The sequence below is a fragment of the Spea bombifrons genome, chromosome 6 (assembly GCF_027358695.1).
Source record: "Spea bombifrons isolate aSpeBom1 chromosome 6, aSpeBom1.2.pri, whole genome shotgun sequence".
NCBI classification, from domain to species: domain Eukaryota; kingdom Metazoa; phylum Chordata; class Amphibia; order Anura; family Pelobatidae; genus Spea; species Spea bombifrons.
Window position 1 is genome coordinate 40,819,006 of NC_071092.1, and position 20,628 is coordinate 40,839,633.

General features: G+C 38.5%; 1 protein-coding gene across 1 annotated transcript in view; it reads left to right on the plus strand.

Annotated features, from left to right (window-relative positions):
* The window catches only part of AGBL4 (AGBL carboxypeptidase 4), a 494,372-nt gene that overhangs the window by 389,238 nt on the left and 84,506 nt on the right, over positions 1-20,628 (plus strand). The window contains exons 7-8 of the mRNA XM_053470228.1: positions 7,487-7,576; positions 16,437-16,551. Coding sequence (XP_053326203.1) covers positions 7,487-7,576; positions 16,437-16,551 — 205 coding nt within the window. The remainder of the gene's footprint in view (positions 1-7,486; positions 7,577-16,436; positions 16,552-20,628) is intronic.

The window sequence follows — 20,628 nt, forward strand, 5'->3', positions numbered from 1 at the left end:
TACTAAAGTTCAATGTCAAAGTACGCAGGATGAATTGGTTTCATATGAGAAAATATTGGATCAAAGGTCCGTGTTTAAGGCTGTGTATGCTTTTATTCCATAGAGTGGGACAACAAGGTCCATTGTGACCTGATTCTTCAAAATGAAATCTCTGAACAGCTAATGGTTGGGCATGGAATATATACAGTATAAATATTAAAAACATTGAATACTTTGAACAAACCATATTGAAATGACTGTGATTTTTTTAAATGAACATAACGCACTAGGCGAGTATCTATGATCTGTCCCTCTGCATTAGTACCTTGATGGCCTCAACAAAGTGTATTGGCACAGACATAGAGTAACAAATGATATACACAATGACTAGTGCCAATGAAGTGTTACTGAACGGAGTAACATTGTGCTCAGTTCTTTTGGTGCCATTGGTTGCATTTACCATGGTTTTTATAATTGATTTGCATTGCTTTGGCTTGTTAACCCTTTGTTAACAGCGCAGGAAGTGCTGCCTGCCCTTGATCTTCTGGACTGAATATTACTTGTTTCCTGATTTGGAAAGCCTGCTACTGAGTGTATGTACCTCCTGCCCTACAGCTCCCAGCCCAGTAGATGCCACTTTCCAAATGACATATCATGGTGTATTCATGGACACACTCATGGCAAAAACGTTTTCATTTTTGGTCAGCTCTAGATATTATAATACGACTGGCCACTACTCGCCCATAAACTAACATGCAGACCAGCTCTAACAACTCATTCTAACACTATAGACTTACACATACATACACCCTTCCCTCTTCTCCCTCACACCACTAGCCACTCACTTATGCTAACACCATACATTAACATATACAAACACTCTAACGTCTTATGCTGGTGCACAATCATGATAACATCATACACTAAAACACAACCACTTACACCAGCTCATGCATACTTTGTTACTCTACTGTAACACACACCCACTCTAACACCATGCATATAATCACACCAACTCACTCTGACACCATACACATACATGTGTACACACACTCTCTTTCTTACCTTATGTAGAGTCCTATCTTTACTAAAGCTTGCACTCTCTTCTACTGTCCCACTACCTCAGGGTCACAAAATGCACCTTTTGCTACTTCTTTGGGTGCCTTAGTTACTAGATGCCATGTTCCTATGGCACCTGCCATAGCTGGCCCATGTTCTAGACAGTATAAAATGGTAAAAATATGTATCAATATGTACAATTTGCACTGTGCATGATAGCAATGTTGGTTACAGACCCATCAGGAATGTAATTTGCATGTAGATGATGGAATATGGATTTCGCTCTTTGCTTCTCTCCCATTGGGTGTAAAGCGTTCTATTTTAGAAACAGATGCAATATTGAGTAATATAATATAATAAGATGTATATCAGGGTAATATTATTTCTAGAGAATTGTTTTTTAACATTGTTTCTCTTATGACTATTATGTTTTATTTATAGAGCATCGTCAGATTCCATAGCCCTATAACAAAAAACACACATAGAAAAAATTACGTAAACACACATATAATATAATGTTACTGGAAGAGGGCCTATGCTCTTGCCATTTTATAATCTATACACTAAGGAAGTTAATTCTATTGAGAAGAAACGTGAGAACAAGAGATCATAATCTAAAACTAGAGGCTCAGAGGTTTAGATGTAATGTAAGGAAGTTTTACTTTACAGAGAGGGTGGTAGATAAATGGAACAGCCTCCCAGCAGAAATAGTAGAGGCTAATACAATGAGGGAAATTAAACATACATGGGATAGATATAAAGCTAGGACTGATTAAAGTCCGAGTCTTTGAGTTTGGAAAAAACAGGAAGACTAGATCGTCCAAATGGTTAGCTGTAAATTTCAGTGCAACTTTTTTCTAGTTTCTTACCATTGTGTTTTTTTTTTTATTACTATTTCTAAACAATTCAGTGATTAGTAACAAGCGACGCATACATATAATCTGCATGGATTCTGTCTTCTCTACAAGCCTCTATCCGTGGATGTGTTCCAGCACAATAAGCAAAGGGAGTTTTGGAAGTGGAATTGCATTTTTTTCTGTATTGAACCCAAATGTCCTATCTCTAATGTACGAGCTGTAAAATAGCCTTTGAAGAATAGGCTTTGATTCTTGTTTACCAAACTGAACATGATTCACAACTTTTCACAAATGCTTCTGCAATATTTCATTACAAGCACATTTTCAGGGCAAGGACTAAAAGCAATTTGTGGTTGGTGAACTAGGACATAGTACCTTAACTCCTTCCTGTCTGTCCATTACAACTGAAATCATTTTTATAATGATCAACTATACTACCCTATAGCTCTCAACTATGATCAACCATATTAATCAACTCTTATGTTAAATTATTCGTATAGCGTTCAAGGAGATTCTGTAGCTCTATTACAACAAGCGAGAGAAAAAAATAACAATAACAGATTAATATTTTGCAGCTCAGAGATTCTCTAAAGGCATAGCAAAGATATTTCATGCAAATTCTCAGGTGACTGTCCCCCTGTCTCCTTCCCTACATTTTCACTTCTTATTCTGTTCTTCTGTCTTCGTCCCCTTGTCCTCTTTCTTCACCCGCTTCTTTGTGAACCTGACCTCCCTTTTCTCTGGGAATCTTTTTGTGTTGTTTTGTTTTTTCTACCATAAAAGGGCGGAGCTTCTGGACACACCCTCTCCCCTGATTGGAGAAGCAGGGAATAGGCTGCCCCCCGCCCAAGAGTGCACCAAGATGCTAGAATATTGCCGATAGATTCGCAGAGAAAGAGAAGTGCTTCTCGTTCCCCACTATTCTATGCCTTGTGGCGGCAAATTGTCACCCCTGTCAAAGTGCCGCCTGGATCCCATGGACCCACCAGGACCCACGTAAGGGCTGGTTCTGCTGGAGCACATATTGAAATAACAGAGATGGTAGTCTGTATAATGCCCATAATTTGAAATGCGCTATTTGTGTTTTGTTCAGGGTATTTTATTTAGAATGTTTCTTGTTTATAGCTGTTATTTCCTATCTGTCCTAATCTGTTTGTTATTTTGCCAACAGCGCAGGTTTGTGTCGCCTTGTAGCATAACAATCAGTGTGCGCACATTTGGCTCAATGTAAGCTTTACCATGTGCTGCACATTTTGTTTTGTTCTTCAATCTGCGGGAAATTGATCTGGCTTTTTAGATATCTAATTGCATAATTTATTTACTTTGTGACTTACTTCTGAGCAGAAATAAACAATCTCAGATGTACTATGACAATTTCCATTCATTGATGGCTTGCCACCTGGCTAGTATTTGACCAGCTTAGCTATTTTTTAAGGTCAAGTCTTTAGCTGGTTAAATATCTTCACTGACTCTATGGAGAAACAGTTTTTTGCAAGAAGAAGGCCGCAATAAGCCTGGTCTCTCCTCTGAAAGTAGAAGCAGCATAGCTGACTCCTCGCTAACAGATACAATGTCATGCTAGAGACAGTGACCAGTGCTGCATTTAAAAGGCATGCAAGCAGCTGGCAGCTTCCCTTCTGTCAGCACTTTGCATACAATCTACAGGATACATTGTAACAATGCAACTGAGCACAAAACTAACCTCTGCTTTCGCCATCTGTTCTTGTGTGTGGTTAGCCTTTGATGAAATACAAAACCTTTGTCGGTAGTTAAAGGGACAGTTTAATGTCCATGACACCCCCCCCCCCTACTTTCATATGCATTCTTCCAAAAATGAAGCACTTACCTGACACAGATACGTCACAGTGTTGCTGCAGCAGCTGTCTTCTTCCTCCATGATCTGATTTTTCTTGCCACTGATTGGCTGCTTAAACCAGCCAGTGACAGGATAGATTGTAAGCTCTTTGAGCAAGTGAAATCAATGGGAGGACTTTCCACATTTGCTTACGAGGCGACATGAAAATTTAAATAGACCACTGAGCTATCATATGCATTAAAAAGCATATGTTGGCTGGTGTGTGCGTTCTATATTTTCAATGCTGGAGTGTAAAACCTCTGTGTGTGTGCACTTAACCTACAAAAACTGCAATGCAGGGCACTGGTGTTGAGAACAGTTTTTTAATTTGACAATCCTAACTCATATAAATTCTTTCTATGACCTTGACACAAATGTTGCTTTTTCATGCCTTGTCTTCGCAGACAACCATTTGGGTATATGAACTGAAGGTCAAGTGTTTACACATTGCTTGTTAGTTTAAGTGTGTTTATATTCTCGGTACACTATATGACACCTGCCCATACCACCTATATGAGCTTGTTGGGAACACATTCCAAAACCATGGGTCTTAATATGGCACCCCCCCCCCAGCCTCCACTCATTCATTCAGTAGAGCATTTGTGAGGTCAGGCACTTATGTTGGACAAAAAGACCTGGCTGACAGCCTCTTTATCCTAAAAGTGTTCAGTGAGGTTAAGGTCAGGGCTGTGTGCGGGCCACTCGAATTTCTGGAACTAACTTTGACAGAGCCAAGTTACTTAGATCTTCAGCACGACCCATTCTACTGTTAATGTGTGTCTACGGAGATGTGCTTGATTTTATACACCTGTTAGCGATGCACCTAAACTCAATAAGTAGAAGAAAAGATAGTGTAGATGAATATAGGACCGAACTCGGTGGCCCACTAACCTTAACCTCCTGCAGCTAAGTTGGCCCTGCGTAATGCCTTGTATTGGAGTACATCCAAAAAATCTGACCCATTAACTAAGCATTAAGCAGCTGAGATAAAATTTGTCACGGCTCCCGAAAATTTAATTGATGGGATGAATCACTGGCAACAGGTGATGTTTAGGACCCCAGGCCATTGGCTTGATAACCCTGTGTTGAACAGAGCTTTTGGCAAATTATGTGAATAATGTTCCCACTCCTGTCTTTTCTTGTTATTTCTATTGTCTTTACTGACACTAATTACTTCAATTAACGGCAGCTTCACTGGGTGTGAATAGCTGGCTCTGATGCCTTGCTGGAATATCAATATATCACTATCATTAATCCCATGGCGGCCATTTATTGGACTAGATCCATTTCAAGGAGAAAAAAAGTTTGACTCTGGGTATGCTGCCGTTCCATTTCTCTCTGTAACGATGCTTTACATGGTTTCTTATCATGACTACAACTTTAAATATCACACTATATATAAATGCACCTCATCTGGTTCTTAAATCAAGAAATAAGATAAACTAAAAGTATAATATCCCTTGTTATTATGAACGAGGGATAAACGAATGACAAAAATAAGTTGTGGGATCAAATGATTAACAGGAACAATACAAATTCTTATGAGTTAGGCAATAAAAAAAAATGAATTTTCATAAATTGATCAAATCCTCATGCAATATAGATAAAATAGACAATAATCAATATAACCATCAGCATAGACAGTCAACTGGAAAGGCTAACGATCAATAACAATGAACTGAATAGTCAAATGAATGCAAATACAGCGTTATAACAAACATATACATACAATATACATACTGAGCATTTAAATACGGGAATTAATTTGAATATTAATATCAATTATGCGTTAATTTATCTGGATATGAGAACATAACAATCTATTGTATACTGAATAATAAACATGTGCAAACGGGCCAAAAACGATTCTGGCAAATTTTCCGGTTCATTTTTGGCCCATTGATTTTCAAGCAATGAATTTTGTTCCCTGCCCATTGGCTGGGCTGAAAATTCAGGGGCATTATTTAATTCATGAACAAAATTTGTTGAACGTCTAATCAGAGAGAGAATGTCACCGGATGTGCCACCATATTGCCCTTAGTTTACATTAGGGCAAAATGATGGGGCTTTTGGTGATGTCCTCTCACCCATGATCCCAGTAGTTATGCCACTGTCTATAATTTTCCTGTCTCAATTAAGAGGTTTTAGGTTCTATATCAATTATAATATGCCCAAATAATGGATATCCAAAAAAACAAATGGAAATTTTCACCACTTAAGGACGCCCTAGTACTTATACTGATAAAATTATTATTCGGATAAATAACCACTTATTTACCAGAATTAGGAGTGTTGTCCAGGTTCTAGAACGCTCATCATTTGAATACATTCTTTACTACATAAATATACGATTATATGTAATATAGGATTAAATGTATGCGCTTGCATAAAACTCATTATTTGCAGGATCAAAGAAGTAAGCATAAAGTTAGAGGGGTGGAGGGGTAAGTAACTAGTAACGGAAATGTCGCATCACAGATGCATCCCTTTAGTTCACTTCAGCATTTTAATAAGTTTCTGCAATTTAGTCCCATCACTCCGTTAGAGCACTTGCCTCCATATGTTTCATGTCTTAATTGATACTTCTTTAAATGCACAACCTAATATAGCGTTTTTTGGGGGATGTGGAATTTCTTTTTCTAGGCTTTGTATTTTACATTTTGCATCTCATTCAGATGGCCCATGGTACTTACGTCGCTATGGAAACTTCAACCGCATAACTATGACGGATAATTAATTGGGTCATCTGTTTTGTCTAATTTGAAGTGAAATTTGACAATTACGGTAACCACCTTCTTATATAAAATTATACACTTTATGTATTTCAATACAGAGGGCCTGTCTCATGCCACCTGTCACAGAATAAACATTAATGTCATAACATGGGGTGTGAGGATCATGGGCCAGTTGGAAATACAGGGACCAGTATGGGCAGTTGCAGTACAGGCCTTGATTGTAGCTCCCACAGGGCCACGTCACACAAAATTGTGTGGGTATTGTTGTCAGGTGGTCCTGTCCACCTAAATGCTTCATCTCAGGACACAATATGGCCTTCCAGGTCCAACCCCACTTCTAGCCCCACTTCCCAGCACAGGTGTCCCATTGTTGGGAGGAATCAGTTGACCTCATCATTTTGTCATAAAGCTTAAATATCCTTTAGAAAGACAAGTGAACAGAAAAGGAAATTAAAGAGAACAATTAAGCATTATTTGAAGGCATAATTATGAGTGTAATTAAAACCAAAACTTTTAATATCTCCAACACTCTTCTACAGATGGAAAGAAACAATAATTTTGCCACCCTTTCTTCTCTAGTTGAGACCAATGTATGTAGCACAAAATATAGAAATTCCTTTTATTTTATGTAATGATTGCGCTAGTGTATGCTGGGTGGTTAAATATTTATCTAGGCTTTTAATCCAGCTGTTTTTTTTTATACAATTACACATTTTCTAGAAAATTCCAACTTTTTTTTTTTAAAAAAAAGCATTTTTAATTTTTTTTTAAAATATGTTATTGTTTAACTTACACATTTTCAGCTATACATTTTGTGGATTATAGGGTTAATTAACGTTCTCTTCTCCCACAAATTCTAGAAGATAGGGTACAGGCAAATTGTTTAATAATGGATTCAAAGAAATGTATAATTTATAGCGTATTTTAATAAAAAGGGATGTATTAATATTAATGTTCCAATCTGCAGCTCAGAATTGATGAGGCCTGTCTCTTTCTTCTAGAGAACTTGGAGTCTGGAGTCGAGCAGAGGGTCGTGTTTATAACGTCGAGGGTGCACCCCGGGGAAACACCTTCTTCCTTCGTGTGTCAGGGTGAGTGACTGTCAGAGTTTCACCCCTTTAGGTAAAAAGGATTGGAGACACCCTGAAGAACAACATATCACATACCTATAGTCCTTCCAGACACGAAGAGTCCACGGCTGCATAAATTACCCTTTCTAATGGTCACACCTATGGGAGTTAAATGTTGTGCGTGTGATCGGAAACTCCTAGTAGTTTTACATTTCAAAACTAGATCTCAGCCTTTAGACGGGTGGTTTCCTTGAGCATTAGGTTCCAAATACTAAAGCTTCTTCTCAAAACATTAATTTCAAGGAATACAAGGTCACGGGCAGCATACTGTGACCTTTTTAGTGATCGCACTGAACACACTAACCAATGGTTTGTTTCTGAATAAACCATTGGTTTGAATATGGGAAACACTTAACAAAATAACATTGTTTGCAAACAGGGCTCTAATCCACCTAACAGATAGTATGGAGGTTATATGAAAAAGTGAGAAAAGGTGTCCTTATCACCTCTACCATCACTAGAATGCTCAAATCTCTAGGTTCATCCCAATGGGTTCTGGTGATGATTCACATGTATCATGACATCTAAAACTGTACTAAACACCTAAAAACTTTGCTTTAACTCCTGAAATCTACCCTGTTTTTTTTAATATATTCCCACATTTTTTTCATGATGGTATAGACATACGGTGATTGATCTGAAAGCCACCTTGGCCACGACTTAGGGCTACTGTCATTTTAGTGGTCATATCAATACTGTATAGACTGCTGCTGAATTGAATGGTACCATTAAGAAGCAACTTTCGGAATCTTAAAGGATTCATTTATAATTTTAAGGTCTGTGTGAAGTAGTGTTCCCTTCCTAAAAGATCTTACAGCCCATTATAAATCAAATTGTATTGTAATATATATATATATATATATATATATATATATTAGGCAAATATGGTGAAAGGTGGCGGCCCAATCGGCTTTGCCCGCAGTATAAAATAAATCCGTATATATAGAGCACTGCTCACACAATTCTTTAATTTGCAGGATGGAAACATTTGCACGTACTAAATACTCCTCCGTTCTTCACCTTGCTACTTTCTCGTCTCTGCGTTATAATAAAATGAGTTCTGGGAAAGTTACAGGTTAAGGGCATCTTCTAGCTGCAGCAACTCCTGTTTGTTGATTGGGAGGTAATTAATTTGGAATGTCTGTATATTTTGGATTAAACATTTATGTGTATTTATATGCTAATTAAGTAGTACAAACTGTAAACATGCAGAAATATTCATCTGTACATAACTTAGCATCAGATTTTCTTCCCAGAGATATTAGAGGCTTAGCAGAAACTAATCTCAAGTGGCCCCAAAACTAATTATTTTTTGTTTTCTTCATATCATCTCTTTTCCTTCGCCAAGACAAGAGGGGTGTCAGAAATGGTTTTCATCTTGCTTGTGAATTAAATGTGACAGTGGATCGTCTAGTCAGAAGCCTCTGAAAGTGCTCAGCCAGATAGGGCATTTTAACTGATTCTACTCCATAGGCCTACTTAATAAGAACTGCAAAACTCCCAATCAGGGCCAGACTGGGGATAATGAGGCGGCCCTGGCATTTTAAGGCCAGTGGCCGCCTAATGCCACAAGTATGGCCAACAGCTGGATATGATAGTCCACCTGCATACCTGGGAAGTTTTAGGTTACCCGGAGCCCCCCTTGCAGGATGTGGCTAGGACTACATGCTGACATCGGTGGGTGGTCTCGCTGATGTCACGAGGCACAGCCTCCATTTAAGGGGGGGGTGATAGGTGGGGAGTAGGGTGTCTTCCTGTGACCTGGAGGATTTGGCTTCGCTTCTCCTGGAGTCTCCAGGCAAAACCCACAGAGTTCCCAGTTATGGCCACATGTTATGTTTTAATGGTCACGTATCGGGCAGTTGGGCATATCCAGCCAGCTAATATAGCCATTTCTCTCACCTTGAAATCTTTGTAACAAATATGACGATCATAATGAAGGTACTTTCTATCTGTGATCCCATAGTTTATTTATACATGTACACAAGAAGCAAATATTGAGCATAGAAACACAAAATATGATTGCAGATAAGACGCATTTGGATCAAGAGTAGAAAGGTTTGATAGGAGGGTTGAACTTGAGTCTTTTTTCAACCTTATGTAACTATATGTAACTATGTATGCATTTAGCCCGTCTAGTCTGCCCATTTTTTCCTACATTAAAACCCCTTAAACTGTATCTATTCCAAAATGTTTTATATTCGGGATAAGCTTATGCATATTTAAATTCCATAACTGTATTAAGGTCCACCGCTGTATCAAGGTGGTGGGCACCGTACATTATTTAACTTTGATTAACTGATCAAAAAGCAAAATGCCTTTTGATATCTTGGTGGGAAGTGAAACGATATCTAATAATACTTAGATTGAAAAGTGGCCAACTCTCCCACCTCTGGGGAGCACTGGACGAGGCAAAACGCGAGGAAGCCCTGTAGAAAACCACTTATCAGCCTTCTTCAGGGGTTCCAGGAGGTATTTTTATCATTCTTGTAATATATTATATCATTCTCCATTTTCCCCTTAGGGCCCTCGCTATACACTCCAGGGTCGTAAATAATTGCGAGTAACACGCAGATCTGAAGTATCAATAACAAGAAATTAACTGCAGACAGTTTTGTGTTCAGTGGGATTTAATAAATACATTCTCCTCTGTTTGCGTAATGTTTATGTCCCAAAGGACCTGGGTTTTTTGTAGCTAACAGAGCAGATAGTAGACTGCCGCTGCCAAAGATACATTATTAAAACATTTAAAGATCAGTTTTAATATATAATTGTGCCAAACAAAAGTGTTCCAGAGGTTTAATAATGTTAGCAAAAAAACCGAGAAATTGATCAGACATTATACAACAAAAGATAAAGGTACTCAAACTGTGTCAGTAGGATAGCAGAAGCTACAAGATCCATCGGAACTCAGTCTAGAACTCGAATTTCAGGTCTCCTAATGAGTAATCATTGTAAAGGGCGGCTCAGAGTTTGCTCCTGGGGATCTCTTTGAGCACTCTACTCATACCGCTCTCCGTGGGGTTCTGAGAGCACGGATCAGCCAGGGACACACAGCTTCCCTCTCAGTGTAATGAGTATCTAAAGAAAAGTTGTGAAATGTATGCTGTAAAAAATCCTTCCCCGGTGAACATCTGCTTAGTTCCTTTAATCTGCCACAAGGACACAAACATGACCAAACATGAGATGGATATTCTGAAGGACGTAGGAAGAGTTTCTGAATCTCTGTGCGATTCTGTATCAGGTTTAGTAAAATCAGAAAATTACCTTTTTTTGTGAAATAATTTGGGGATGGAAGGGTTAAACACAAAAAACCCCCAGGTTACTTGGAATAGTACCGGAAATTGCCTTATAGTACCCTCACTTGTTCTCTCCTTAAGAAGATCCTTGTATAATATAACAAACATGTCAGTCAGCCCCCAGACACAAATCAAAGCTTATTAATTCAGTTAGACTCACCAAAGGACACGGTTATGATTATTTGGAAAGCCAGACAACTCAAATGAATATTAAAGCTTTCAATTATCCCTGGTGTCCAATATATAATCGACTTTTTTTTTTTTTTGTGGCCTTACAGATTCACCCAGAGCCACACCGCTAGTCTCTTGGTTTTTGCTTTAGATATGAATTATTTTGCACAGCACATCAAGAACAACAAAAGAGCAAGGTACACTTACCTTCTCTGACAATATCATCACCGATAACGTGGACCCCTCAGAAGTACATGCTTGGGGTTAAACCTGTACATAGCAATAACGTTCTGGCACAATAAGTGTTAAAATATTGACTATCTATGTAATAATAAAGAATAGTGCCAGGCCTTACAAAAATATAAAATTCCACCAATTGACCGACCATGCATGCGATGCATTGGTGATATTTGGGCCTGTATTGTAAACAGAATATTAGCTCTTGGGAAGCTACATTGTATCACGTAATGTGCAGAAAAGATTGTAATTTGTGTATCGGTGCAAATCTCAGACTTTGTTTATTTTGGTATAAATATTCTATGTTTTAGGAGATCAGCTCATGATGATAAACCAGAGTTTTGCAGTCTACAAGGATATGTGGGATAGATCACAGATTTAGGTTACGTTTAGGGCAGGGGTATTTTTTTCCCCCTGAAACAAGTTACCAGGCCAAATGAGTTTGGGTCATCAGAGTTCTGCACAGACAAAACCATTCATTTTATGGAAGAACAAGTCAATGAAGCCTTAGCACACAATGAATTATTCGTTATCTTCTACATCATGTTCTAGGCTCTCTGTGATTGCCTTAGAATAATTAAACACAGTATTGTCACTGCTTGTTTTTGCTTTTCCAATCTCTGTTGGCCAGTGATGACCTCATACACCTGAACCAGGACAAATCATTTTGAAAAAGCAAGTCACCAGTGATAGTTTATACCCAGTGACGACATAACTCTCTGTAGAAACACAACATCATACAGAAACTTAGAAGGTGAGTTTCTCTATGATGTGTTTATGATGACATCATAAATACTGAAGAAATATATATCTATTATAATCATGATATCATAAATTGTAATTTTGGAATAAAGAGAGGTAGGGAATAAAAATAAAACACTATAAAATGTTCCCATGTGTCCAAAATTAAAATTCAAGCCTGGTGACCTTTTCTTCTGCCCCTGACCTTTGCGTGCCTTTCAGGGTCTTAAAGTGTTATTTTCAGGGTCTTGAACACAAAAATGCTTTTAAAGTGCCGGGCCTTGAAAACACAGCAAACTGGAAATCAATATGCATTCGGAAGGTGCCGTTACAGGAGGTATAGAGCGTGTTTTCACGTATGAGATGAGGCAGAAAGCTACTCTCTGAGCTGTCCCCTCAGGGAAAGCCGACGCAAAATGAGAGAGCGCATTTACACAAAGCTGGCAGTAACTGTCATCTGTCATTGGATCAGAAGATACAGAGTAGAGTTCTTCATACTAACAGATATCCAGCAGACAACTTAGAGTAAAATGTCAGGAAAATGCAAGGGAAGACTCTTTCAAGATTTAGTAAAGGTTGATAAAGTTCAGCACTCTTTACATCTCTCATCCTGCAAAATGAAATAGAACATTCTGAGAAATCCTAGGTCTCTGTGAAAGCTTTGGGAAGAAGAACTTCACATTTTTTTTTTTAACACCCATATATGCAGGTATCACTTATATTTTACAGACACCATAGAATTCTGGCTCAATTTCCAGCGTGACTGTTACAGGTTGCCAAATTTTTTCCCCAAACTATTCTTAAAACAAATTAATCGTTAAATATAAATAAATTGGTCGGCTAAAATAAGTAAAGCCTTATAACCACACTTGAAAACTTCTGAGTTCAAGCTGCCTGGATCCCTCCCTCTTCAGGACGAATGGCTTCAGCGCGTGGCAGGGCTTCTCAGGTGTGAATCCGAGACTAATCATGAGATAGGTGGGGTTAGCTATGAGAGGTGGGGCTAGATGTGACAAAGGCGGGGCTAGTCACAGCTAATGTGAATATTTATGGGAGTGGGAGGGGAAAAGAGTTGGGAGTGGGTGTGTCTAAATGCCGGTTTTGCTCCTTGGCAAAACGGTATATGTTTTCCTTTACTAAAAAGCAATCAAGTGCATATTTAAAGGTATCTATCTAATTTGATAGCACAACCTCTGTGGGTAGTGAATTTTGCATATTTATTGCTCTTACTGTAAAGAACCCTTTTTTAAGTGAAAATGGGTGCCATCTTGTTCGTCTCACATGTCAATAGAAGGTGTTTGGGATTGTCTCTGTTTGTATGGTGTTATAAAATAAACAGCAATAAAGTGTGTTGAAATACTCGTAATCCAAAGGGCAATAACACCCAGGAAGTTCATGGATTTGACCTGGAACCTATAATTATCAATGGTAATTACCAGGCTGTCAGAACAATGCTTTATTCTATGTGTGGGGTATTTTGCTCTAACCATTCTTCATCCATTCTCAACTTAATTACGCAAGAAAATAGCTGACCCAAAACATTATAAAATGCTCCTGCAAGTAATGACCAACAAAAGTACATTGTGGAATAATAGGAAAGTACGTCAGGTTTGGTTCAAACCATAAATATGTGTAAGTCAAAAATAGAAAATTAACAATAATACAAATGTTTATTCAGTTATTTATTTATTTTATTTATTTCCAATGTTTTCCCCGAGGACACTATTTAGCAGGTCCTCATTCTGACATTCACCATATAAAACAGACATCCCATCCCACTAGGGCCACCAGGGGCCGGACGAGCGTAGAACTGCTTAATTGTTTTTATTCCGCCAAATTACATTAGATAAGAGCACACGTTGAGGATGATATATAAGAAAAGGGTAATTTGTGGGCCCATTCTGTACATGCTTTTTACAAACTACTCTGATTCAATAAAGGAAATATCATCGCCATTAATGCAATGGTAAAAGAAACGGCCTCTTTAAAAAAGGCCACTGGGCTGCATAGCAATGAAATCATATAATATTTTGAGTAAAAGGTTAGTCAGCATTAATTCGAGGTAATGAATGTGTGTTGGGTTCTGCCCTGTGTACAGACGAATACATTAGCTCCTGCTTCTGGGAATTCTTTAGAATACAAATACTCATATTTATTAATCGTTTCTCTTAAGGAATGGTGCAACAGTTCAAATAAATACATTTATTATCTCTGTGCAAAGGGAAGATTATAAAAAGGTTGTCATCGTACTATTTCAGTTTTATTTATTTGGCATTTTAATCTGACTCCTCCAGAGCCCTGTATTCGGTTCCTGACTACAAAATTAGAGGCTGAACTCATCATGTATAGCTTATCGCCCGCAGAATAGCTCAGGTGACATTTACAAACCTAATATCAGACATAACTGTACCTTACATGCTTTTTGCTTACATGCCATAGATTTTGGTCTTCACCGGAGAATATTCATAGAAGCAAGGGACCCTACGATTTAACTGGTCTATCAGGATAGGATAGCTTTAATACTACACAATACAAAATTATTTTATGTGGAGAGCATTACAGTGATTTTACATTAGAATGCACTTGCAACAAATTGTATAGGTCTTTCACCTCTATACTATGATGGGGTATATGTAGGCATGAAGGTACGTGAGTAAGGGATGGTACTTAAAAATCAAAAATAATGACTTGAAGAGAAACCCCAGCCAGAAAATGCCACTAAAGCTTGTTTTGTGGAGGGATACCAACTGTACCTTGCAGAAGAGTCCTACATAGGCCAATGTTAGTTCCATTACGGGCTAGGTTAGTTTAATATGCTGTGAGCAAGAATCTGAGAGGAGACTTACAGTAGGACAAGTTCTTTAGCTTACGCTACTCACAGGTCAATCGGTGTAAGCAGGGCCAGAATGTCGTTAATGGGGTCCCCCTGGCACCTTAAGACCAGTGGCCGCCTGATGACATATGTGCATCCAATGGCTGGCCACACACTGCAGCACCCGATCTGCCGCTGGAGTGACAGATCTGGTAAGTTTGTGGCAATGTTGACCAGAAGTCCAACAGACCTCAGTGTAAGAATCCAAAGGTAGCCCAGATGTTGATCTCTCTGTTCACTGTGCTCAGAAGGAACACCTTGGTGACGATATCTGCAACCATAGACATACATTTCAAGGTAGACATAAACCCAGGGTTGTTATCTCTCTCAAACATGCAATTTTGATTGTGTTTCTGGGAGGAGATCAGTCTTGTGTACAGATATTCTTTCCTTGTAACTGCTCACTTGAGCAAGGGATTCCGAGTGGGTTTGTAAGTGTCGCCTAAGCCATTAAAATGTTATTTGCATACACTAAGGGCCTTGCTGAAAGGTCATGGAAGAGGGCACCTTCTCTCGCAACACACAGAGAAGAAAAAAACTCTTTTTTTTAGCTCTTTGGTGTCAAACAGGGGTTATTTTGCAGAAAGATTCAAGGAATTGGTTATTACGTGTTCCCGCTGAAGGCTAACAAACATTTCCTAATAACTAATGATTAAACACATTCACACATTGTATTATACTGTGGATCTGGTATTGGATCATAAAACAATTTTATGGGTTATGATCAGACCTTTTACTGGACTATATGTGACCAGACAATAGCTACAAAAAGATTCCGTTCTGTTTTGAGTAAAGACACTGATAATTCATCTTGGAATACTTCTGGTGGTCCATGGTGTACAGAGTATATTACAGTGCAAGCTGCCCTGTTTTCCCCAGAACCCATCTAATTGGCAGACCAATTAATCCGCTCATCTGTGAGCAAATAATGTATTGCGCTAACTACCTTCCATTTGCAGAAGCCATTCTCGGAGGTAACATAATCGTGGTCTTGTTTATCTCATGGCCTGAAACACACTACAACGCCTCAGCAGTATCAAAGGTCAATTAGTGGACAAATTAAGCTATTATTAGCCTCTAACGAGGGTGGCTGGCATCATTACCCTTCCTGTTTACCAGTAAACTGTTATTTTAATACCAGGACCAACTAATAAATCAGTGCATCTGCTGTATCACAGTGACTGCATTGTCTGAACGATATTAAATGGGCTTCGGTAGCTGCCAAATTTCTAACGTTAGTATAACGAGTGAGACTGATGCGTATTGTGATAATTACAAGAGATGGAATATGTGGTTTGCTTTGCTCGGCTAAAGCAAAGAGAAGACTTTTTGGAGGAACTTTTTCTATTTACACAAAAAATACCATTTGATGGATGATAACCAGAAAATCAGTGTTTTATATAGCATGATTTCCTTATAAAACGCAGAAGTCATTCTTATATGTATACTACGTATAGACGTTAGAGTGCTGGTGTTAAATAATCTTTAATTTCACTTTTAGGCATCATGGATTTTCTGGTGGGTGGACACCCCATCGCCAAACATCTGAGAGATCATTTTGTTTTCAAGATAGCACCCATGCTTAATCCAGACGGGGTTTACCTGGGCAATTACAGGTAAGACTGGAAGTCTATTCAACCCGGAATGATACATATTCAGAATGATAAAGATGCTACGGAATTGGATGGCGTTATATAAAACAATAAGTAATAATAATAATAATGTCTGTGGCATGCACACCTTTACCTCTAGATGGTAACTAGAGTGCATTAATGACATGGCTAATGTACCATAGAGAGGACACCTCGGGAGAAAGATATAGATAAGTCGATGCAATCGTAACCCCATTATTAGGGATCTTCTAAAAGCACATTTAGCTCCTTGGGATTTGTGAATGCATTGTTTGAAGAAGCCAAGACATAGGCACCTAAATTATATCGCAGAAATAAACTCATTTTTGATCAATAATGGAGATTGGGTCCTACATATATTTTCTTTCATGGAGAAACAGCTTACTTTGTGAAACTTGCCTGATATATATAAAGGGTTAATGGCAAATTTTCAAGAGCATTTAATACGTTTACATTTAACTTAAGTGCTTAGCACGTAACAGCTTCAGAAGCCAAATCAGCTATGGATTATTCATTTCTTGCCTGAAAAGTAACAAATGACTTTTCCGTTTCCGACCAAGAAATCTCATGGTCACTTTGCTTGAATTAATTTAGCAGAGGAACGCAAAGGCATTTATCAGGAAACAAATCCCCAAAGTCACCAACTTTTGTGTTTGTAAAAAAAGTTCTGCTGGTTGGTGAAATGGGAATGGGAAACAGCGATTGTGCTTGGAGCGGAGCATATGTTTCTTGACATTTATCATCTACCGCTGGTTTCAACTTTTGAACGTGAAAGAAATTACCTGTCTGATAGGTTAAGATGATTACAATTGCTAACCAATAGAAAATCATCATGTTAAATTAAAGGTTGAACTTATTTATTTATAAAATCAAACCGAAATGCTAAAATTAAAACTCGTTAGAGATGTTCCAATTGGGTTATCATCCTACTTGGTAAGTTACGGAGTTTGTTTATTCTAGGCTGTAATGCTCCTGAGCCCGAGTGTCAGGAAATGTCCAGTCTTAGTGAGAAAGTGTTTAATTATGTTGCCGATTTTAGCACAAGGAAGAAAACACTTTTCAGGGGTAAGGATTCACAAGTTGTCAGCGATGATCAAGGAACTTTCCCTTGAGAGCTTAGTTATGTGATGCGGTGCTGCATACAGACAGCTGGAGAGGTCACACCTAGAAGACACAAGGTCAGAGGGATTTATATAGGTCGTGGTGGTGGAAGAGAGCCCAGGTAATTAAGGGTTATGTGACATACAGCATAAAGAAGAAGACAGGTTGCTAAAGGCTAGTGATTAACATTTGCTTAGGTCAGCCCCTGGTCTGATCAAGGTTTCCTTTTCCGATTACCTGATTGCTGAAATGTATGAGCTGTAGATGCTTCCCTGGATGCAGGTCCACCTGTGCTCTACACTCTTTATAAAATGGGTATACTGCAGAAGATGATTTTGTCTGGTAAAACATAACACCACTTGACATGACATAGTGCAAACAAATCAGGATAAGGGTGGTTTATGTGGAAAGCAGTGAAAGTTAGAGTTTAATCCAGAGGGCAGAAACCATAGGAGCACAATCAGACAAACACTGCCGTAGGTACTGTGTTCTGGATCGAGGTGACTAGCTAACTACAACGTGTATGCCTCTTGTGTCACAATGTAACACGTATCACTATCAGACCCCACTGCATGCACTAATTGATGGAGATGCAGACCTACCGAACTGTCTACATGCCTACCCCACTGAGGACCCTGGACAGCTTTGTATGCCCGACACAATGTGTCACTAGCATTCATTAAAGGGGACAGTTAGCTACCACGGCAAGTCAGCAATATATTAAAACTAATGCTAAAAAAAATTTACTTTTTACTATATTCAATCAACATGGTAAATATAGAATTGGAGATAATGGAGATTTAATTTGCCTCCCATAGTGCTCCTAGAAAGCCGTGTTTCTAACAAGAATCTAGTGTGGTTCTCTACATTAACACATTTTCAAAACAGATTTTCCTTTTGTGTCTGAAATCCAGCTACACAACACAAAATGTGAAGCCCACATCTATTGGCGAGAACAAACGGGTGTTCTCTCAATACTAGTCTTCAACATTAATGTCAGAAACCGCATACTAAACTCGAACAGGGCACAGAAGGACACATTTGCGTTTAAACACACCAATATGCTAATAACGTTCTCTACTCATAATTTCCTTGCTAACTGTTTCAGACAAACATAATGTGCTGAATTAAAATGACCTTCAGGTTTCTAGTTTGTGTACAGAGTAGGTCAAAGTAAAGCTTAAACACTGCGACTGCTAAACGTAAAATGTTTTTTGCTATATTGGGGTCTTTTGAGGTTTTTCCAAATAACAAAAGGGAAACTATAGGTACAATTCTGTTTCATCTGATATATATAAAAAAAAATTTGCATTGTATATTACTTGGTCATTAATTACAAAAAATATATACATCTGCTTTTGTTCACTTTAATAAAAATAAAGATTCCAATGTTGAACAGAGGCTATAAGAAACCTTAAAATGTACTGTATAACCACCACCCAATACAAAAAAATGCTTCTAAAAGGTAGCATCAGTCTTGCTGGCATCTTGCTAAATCTTGACAACTGTATGTGGGGTGACACACTTTTTGACTGGGCAGTCAATCATACAATCTAAATACCTCTTAAGGCTCGTGTCATTTACTAATGCATGTATGTAGAGTCCAGGATATACCATTACATAAGTTATGGTGGGCAAAGGTCATGGAAAACCCTTCCACCTGAAATTAAAGGGGGGAGCATTATTAATAGAAGCATTATTAAACACTCATCTACAGACAGCAGACGGCTTGTTTTTTCCCTCAGAAATCTCATGGTGCTGCCACAACCACAAGGGATTCTGGGTAGAGGCATGCCAATAAGGTCAACAATGATCACATTTTGTCTCTATATCTACTTTGTACATGGATCCCTTGAAAGTAATTGCCCCTTTAGACAAAACTCGGGTAAGAGATGCAGTAGCCAGATCACCACTCATTGACAGCTGTTTCATCCTTAATGGGACTCGTCAGCATGAGATCACCACTCATGAACAGCTGTCCATGAGTGGTGATCTGGCTACTGCATCTCTCACCCGAGTTTCGTCTAAAGGCTGTCTTGTACAGCGGGCGATTACTTTCAAGGGATCCATGTATAAAGTGGATTTAGAGGCAAATGGTGATTGTTGACCTTATTTGCATGCGCCTACCCAGAATCCCTTGTAGTTGTGGCAGCACCATGAGATTTCTGAGGGAAAAAACAAGCCTTCTGGCTTGTCTGGTGTCTGTAGATGATTGTTTAATAATACTTCTACTACACCATTAATTTTAAGTGGAAGGGTTTTCCATCAATCACCTTTACTCACCATAACTTATGTAATAGTATTTCTTAGCTACCCCAAGCCTCAAGTGTTATGACTTCATGCTGGTGAGTCCTGTTAAGGATGAAACAGCTGTCCATGAGTAGTGAGTAAGATCAAGTGTAGCCGTGCCTTAATGTGTGGCTAGCCTCACCCAATACGTGGCTAGTCCCACCTCATGCAGGGCTATCCTCACCTATATGCCCATCTAGTCTTCTTCTTGCAATGCCCCTCCCCCCCCCCAGAAAAGGGACAATTCTCAGGGAAGTTCTTAGCTATGATCATGGGAAATAAAAGGAACAAAGAAACATGTTTGTTTTTCCTGTGTGGAAAACAGTACTTTTTAAAGCTGTAATTGCATAATAATTCACGTATTTACTTTTTGGCTTGACTATCAAGAATCCTGATCAGTTAGGATGACTGTTAGACCCAATGATATATATGCATTTGTGCAATCACCATCTTTATTAGTTTTTCCTGATTGTTTTTGCACCTCTGATGTCTTTATAAATCTCCCCTCTTACTCACTATAATGATGCGCTATCGAGTTTTTAAAAAAAAAATGCTGAATAAACAGTTCTTTCAAATAAACATTACCACTTTTCTTCTTTTCACATTTACTGTACGCTTTAAAAGAGGGCAGCTGCTTAAGATCCATTCTCTTGAGTAGAATAGTTCTCGGGG